At 45.9% G+C, this 5,393-nt stretch overlaps 1 protein-coding gene across 1 annotated transcript; it reads left to right on the forward strand.

The window, feature by feature from the left end:
- The first annotated feature begins 2,764 nt into the window (after positions 1 to 2,764).
- Positions 2,765 to 3,436, forward strand: LOC141043008 (uncharacterized). The gene has a single exon (XM_073511923.1). The coding sequence runs from the start codon at positions 2,765 to 2,767 to the stop codon at positions 3,434 to 3,436; it is 672 nt and encodes a 223-aa protein (XP_073368024.1).
- Positions 3,437 to 5,393: the final 1,957 nt, after the last annotated feature.

A 5,393-nucleotide genomic window follows, 5' to 3' on the forward strand; every position in this document is an offset into this window, starting at 1 on the left:
TCCAGCATAAAAAATTGTATAATCATCCATAAATTCAAACCATGTGTAGGGAAATTACGTATCATTAATTTCATCCTCTCCCAAGCTTGTGCAACATGCTCATGATCAAGTTGCTTAAAATTCATAATATCGTTTCTAAGAGAGATGATCTTAGCGGGAGGAAAATACTTAGAGATAAAAGCATCTTTGCACTTATTCCATGAATCAATACTATTTTTAGGCAAAGAAGAGAACCAAGTTTTAGCACGATCTCTAAGCGAAAACGGAAATAGCTTCAATTTAACAATATCATTATCCACATCTTTCTTCTTTTGCATATCACACAAATCAACGAAGTTGTTTAGATGGGTAGCGACATCTTCACTAGGAAGGCCAGAAAACTGATCTTTCGTAACAAGATTCAACAAAGCGGTATTGATTTCACAAGATTCAGCATCGGTAGTAGGAGCAATCGGAGTGCTAATAAAATCATTATTGTTGGTATTGGAAAAGTCACACAATTTAGTATTATCTTGAGCCATCGTGACCAACAATCAATCCAATGCACAAGCAAACAAGAAGCAAGTGAAAAGAGGCGAACGAAAGAGGCCGAATAAAACGGCAAAGGTGAAGTGGGGGAGAGGAAAACAAGAGGCAAATGGCAAATAATGTAATGTGAGGAAGAAGAGTTTGTGATGGGTACTTGGTATGTCTTGACTTGAGCGTAGATCTCCCTGGCAACGGCGGCAGAAATCCTTCTTGCTACCTCTTGAGCATGAGCTGGTTTTCCCTTGAAGAGGAAAGGGTGATGCAGCAAAGTAGCGTAAGTATTTCCCTTAGTTTTTGAGAACCAAGGTATCAATCCAGTAGGAGACTACACGCATGTCGCCTAGTACCTGCACAAACAATCAAGAACCTTGCAACCAACACGATAAAGGGGTTGTCAATCCCTTCACGGCCACTTGCAAAAGTGAGATCTAATAAAGATAATAAGATAAATATTTTTGGTATTTTTGTTGTATAGATTGGAAAATAAAGATTGCAAAATAAATAGTAAAGTAGAATTATAGATCGGAAACTTATATGTTGTAAAGTAGACCCGGGGGCCATAGGTTTCACTAGTGGCTTCTCTCATGATAGCATATATTACGGTGGGTGAACAAATTACTGCCGAGCAATTGATAGAAAAGCGCATAGTTATGATGATATGTAAGGCAATGAGCCAATGATCATGAATATAGGCATCACGTCCGTGTCAAGTAGACCGAAACGATTCTGCATCTACTACTATTACTCCACACATCGACCGCTATCCAGCATGCATCTAGAGTATTAAGTTCATAAGAATGGAGTAACACATTAGGCAAGATGACATGATGTAGAGGGATAAACTCAAGCAATATGATATAAACCCCATCTTTTTATCCTCGATGGCAACAATACAATACGTGTCGGTTCCCTTTCTGTCACTGGGATCGAGCACCGCAAGATTGAACACAAAGCTAAGCACTTCTCCCATTGCAAGAAAGATCAATCTAGTAGGCCAAACTAAACCGATAATTCGAAGAGACTTGCAAAGATATCAAATCATGCATATAAGAATTCAGAGAAGAACCAAATAATATTCATAGATAATCAAGTTCATAAACCCACAATTCATCGGATCTCAGCAAACACACAATAAAAGAGTATTACATCGAATAGATCTCCAAGAACATTGAGGAGAACTTTGTATTGAGAACCAAAGAGAGAGAAGAAGCCATCTAGCTAATAACTATGGATCCGAAGGTCTATGGTAAACTACTCACACATCATCGGAGAGGCTATGGTGTTGATGTAGAAACCCTCCATGATCGGACCTCCAGTATATCGCCGGGAAAGGCCCCAAGATGGGATCTCACGGGTACAGAAGGTTTCGGCGGTGGAAAAGTGGTTTCGTGGCTCCCCTGGATGTTTTCAGGGTATAAGAGTATATATAGGCGAAAGAAGTAGTTCGGTGGAGCTACGAGGGGCTCACGAGGGTGGGGGCGCGCCTACCCCCCTGGGTGCGCCCTCCTGCCTCGTGGCCGCCTCATTGCGTTTCTGACTTCCACTCCAAGTCTCGTGGATTGCGTTTGTTCCAAGAAAGATCCTCGCGAAGGTTTCGTTCCGTTTGGATTCCGTTTGATATTCCTTTTCTACGAAACACTAAAATAGGCAAAAAAAACAGCAACTGGCACTGGGCCTCCGGTTAATAGGTTAGTCCCAAAAATAATATAAAAGAGCATATTAAAGCCCATTAAACATCCAAAACAAATAATATAATAGCATGGAACAATCAAAAATTATAGATATGTTGGAGACGTATCACGCACACACACACATTGATATGGCTGCCCATTTCTGTTGTTCTGCCTCATCGCAAACAGTTTGAATGGATTAACCTTGTGCCCTGCATCGCACATGCAACTAAAATCTGAACCGTGTTTGATGGCCCCGCCATCGCAAATGCTTTGCACCTTTTTGACGGGTTTTTTACACCAACGTTTGCGATTATTGCATTGCACACAGTTTCGGCAAAGGGTCTCTGATCGTAGTGTCGCGTTAGCAGTATCCTGCAGTAGTGTCCATGAGGTCCGCGCTAAACACCTCAAGGCGGTCTTCTTGAAGATCGGTTTCCATAAGGCCTACGATACAGTCAGCTGGACTTTCCTTCGGGAGGTTTTTCTCCGGAAGGGCTTCGACGACCGTTGGGTCACCCGCGTGATGCAGATGGTCTCCTGTGATCGCACTGTTGTTAACATCAATGGGGAGATTGGGCCCTACTTCCCCACCCTTTGTGGGGTTAGACAAGGCGACACTTGCTGCCATCTTGGACAAGGCGAAGGCGGCGGGCCATATTCGAGGGATCACTCCCCATCTGGCCGGCGGGGTGGGGATCTCCCTCCTCCAGTATGTCGATGACACCATTATTATGGTGGAAGGCTCGGATGCGGACATCTCCAATCTGAAGTTCCTCCTCCTCTGCTTCCAACAGATGTTAGGCCTTAAGATCAACTTCGACAAGAGTGATGTGATGGTGATGGGCTACTCTCCTAACGAATGCCGGAGCATCGCCAACCGGCTTAACTGCCGATTGGGTTCCTTCCCCATGACCTACTTAGGGACTCCTATTAGTGACTCCCGGCTCTCCGTTGCCGACTTGCCGCCGACCGTGGCCAAGCTGCAGTTGCGCATTGAGCCTTGGCAGGGCCGGTGGCTGTCTAAGGCGGCCCAGACTATTCTCATCAACTCTTCCCTCTCCAGACTCCTGTTCCTCATGATCTTCTACAGCCTGCACGAGACTTTGCACCATGAGATCGCTAAAGTCCAGGCGCGATTCTTCTGGGCTGGTGACAACAATAAACAGAAGTACCATATGGTCAGTTGGCCAGGCATTTGCACGCCTCGGGAGCAAGGGGGCCTCGGGATCATGTGATCTAAGCGCATGAACATCGCCCTTCTATCCCGCTGGCTCTAGCGTATTGTGCAAGGGCAAGGTGGTCTCTAGCTAGACATCATCCGGAACAAATACCTGCGTGGGCAGCCACTTGCCTTCTGTCAGCGGTCTGGCGGCTCCCAGTTCTGGTAGTCGGTCATCCAGCTGCTCCCAGTTCTTCGCATAGGGACCTCCATCTCGGTTGGTTCTGGGGCTCCGACCCTGTTCTGGTTTGACCGTTGGGCTGGAGACATCCCCTTCGCAAGGGCCCTTATTGACTTAGGGCGCCTTGCCTTCCGAAGGCCATTTGGGCCTCCGGATTCAGTCGCCTGGCACGAGTTGCTTGACTGCATTGCCCTCCATGAGCCAAATCTTGAAGCTGGCCCTGATCATGTGTGATGGCATCTGGAGCCGTCGGGCCAATTCTCCACCAAGTCCCTCTACCGGCCCATTGCTCCCTCCTCTGCCCCCTCCCCTTACGACGGTGTGGTCCATTCGCCTACCTCTGAAGATCAGGATCTTCATGTGGCAATGGATTCGCGATCGGACCCCGTCCGGTGTGGAGGTCCGGAAGCGCAATGGTCCTGGTAACGGTCTTTGTCCGCTCTATGTCGTCCCAGAAGACTCGAATCACATATGCTTTTCATGTGTGTTGCTACCTCTTGAGCACTGAGTTGGTTTTACCATGAAGAGGAAAGGGTGATGCAGCAAAGTAGCGTAAGTATTTCCCTCAGTTTTTGAGAACCAAGGTATCAATCCAGTAGGAGGCCACACACGAGTCCCTCGCACCTGCACAAACAAATAAATCCTCGCAACCAACGCAATAAAGGGGTTGTCAATCCCTTCACGGTCACTTACGAGAATGAGATCTGATAGATATGATAAGATAATATTTTTTGTATTTTTATGATAAAGATGCAAAGTAAAGAAAGAAAAATAAAGACAACGCTAGAAATAACTTGTTGACGGAAGATTAATATGATGGAAAATAGACCCGGGGGCCATAGGTTTCACTAGTGGCTTCTCCCAAGAGCATAAGTATTACGGTGGGTGAACAAATTACTGTTGAGCAATTGACAGAATTGAGCATAGTTATGAGAATATCTAGGTATGATCATGTATATAGGCATCACGTCCGAGACAAGTAGACCGACTCCTGCCTGCATCTACTACTATTACTCCACACATCGACCGCTATCCAGCATGCATCTAGAGTATTAAGTTCATAAGAACAGAGTAACGCTTTAAGTAAGATGACATGATGTAGAGGGATAAACTCGTGCAATATGATATAAACCCCATCTTGTTATCCTCGATGGCAACAATACAATACGTGCCTTGTTGCCCCTACTGTCACTGGGAAAGGACACCGCAAGATTGAACCCAAAGCTAAGCACTTCTCCCATTGCGAGAAAGATCAATCTAGTAGGCCAAACCAAACTGATAATTCGAAGAGACTTGCAAAGATAACCAATCATACATAAAAGAATTCAGAGAAGATTCAAATATTGTTCATAGGTAAACTTGATCATAAACCCACAATTCATCGGGCTCAACAAACACACTGCAAAAGAAGATTACATCGAATAGATCTCCACAAGAGAGGGGGAGAACATTGTATTGAGATCCAAAAAGAGAGAAGAAGCCATCTAGCTAATAACTATGGACCCGAAGGTCTGAGGTAAACTACTCAAACATCATCGGAGAGGCTATGGTGTTGATGTAGAAGCCCTCCGTGATCGATGCCCCCTCCGGCGGAGCTCCAGAAAAGACCCCAAGATGGGATTTCATGGGTACAGAAGGTTGCGGCGGTGGAATTAGGTTTTTGGCTCCGTATCTGGTAGTTTGGGGGTACGTAGGTATATATAGGAGGAAGAAGTACGTCGGTGGAGCAACGTGGGGCCCACGAGGGTGGAGGGCGCGCCCAGGGGGGTAGGCGCGCCCCCCTACCTCGTGC

Source organism: Aegilops tauschii, chromosome 3, assembly GCF_002575655.3.
Source record: "Aegilops tauschii subsp. strangulata cultivar AL8/78 chromosome 3, Aet v6.0, whole genome shotgun sequence".
NCBI classification, from domain to species: domain Eukaryota; kingdom Viridiplantae; phylum Streptophyta; class Magnoliopsida; order Poales; family Poaceae; genus Aegilops; species Aegilops tauschii.

What these genes read in the sequence shown, in the direction of transcription:
- LOC141043008 (XM_073511923.1), top strand. Translation starts at nt 2,765, where the DNA reads ATGGGGAGATTGGGCCCTACTTCCCCACCCTTTGTGGGGTTAGACAAG.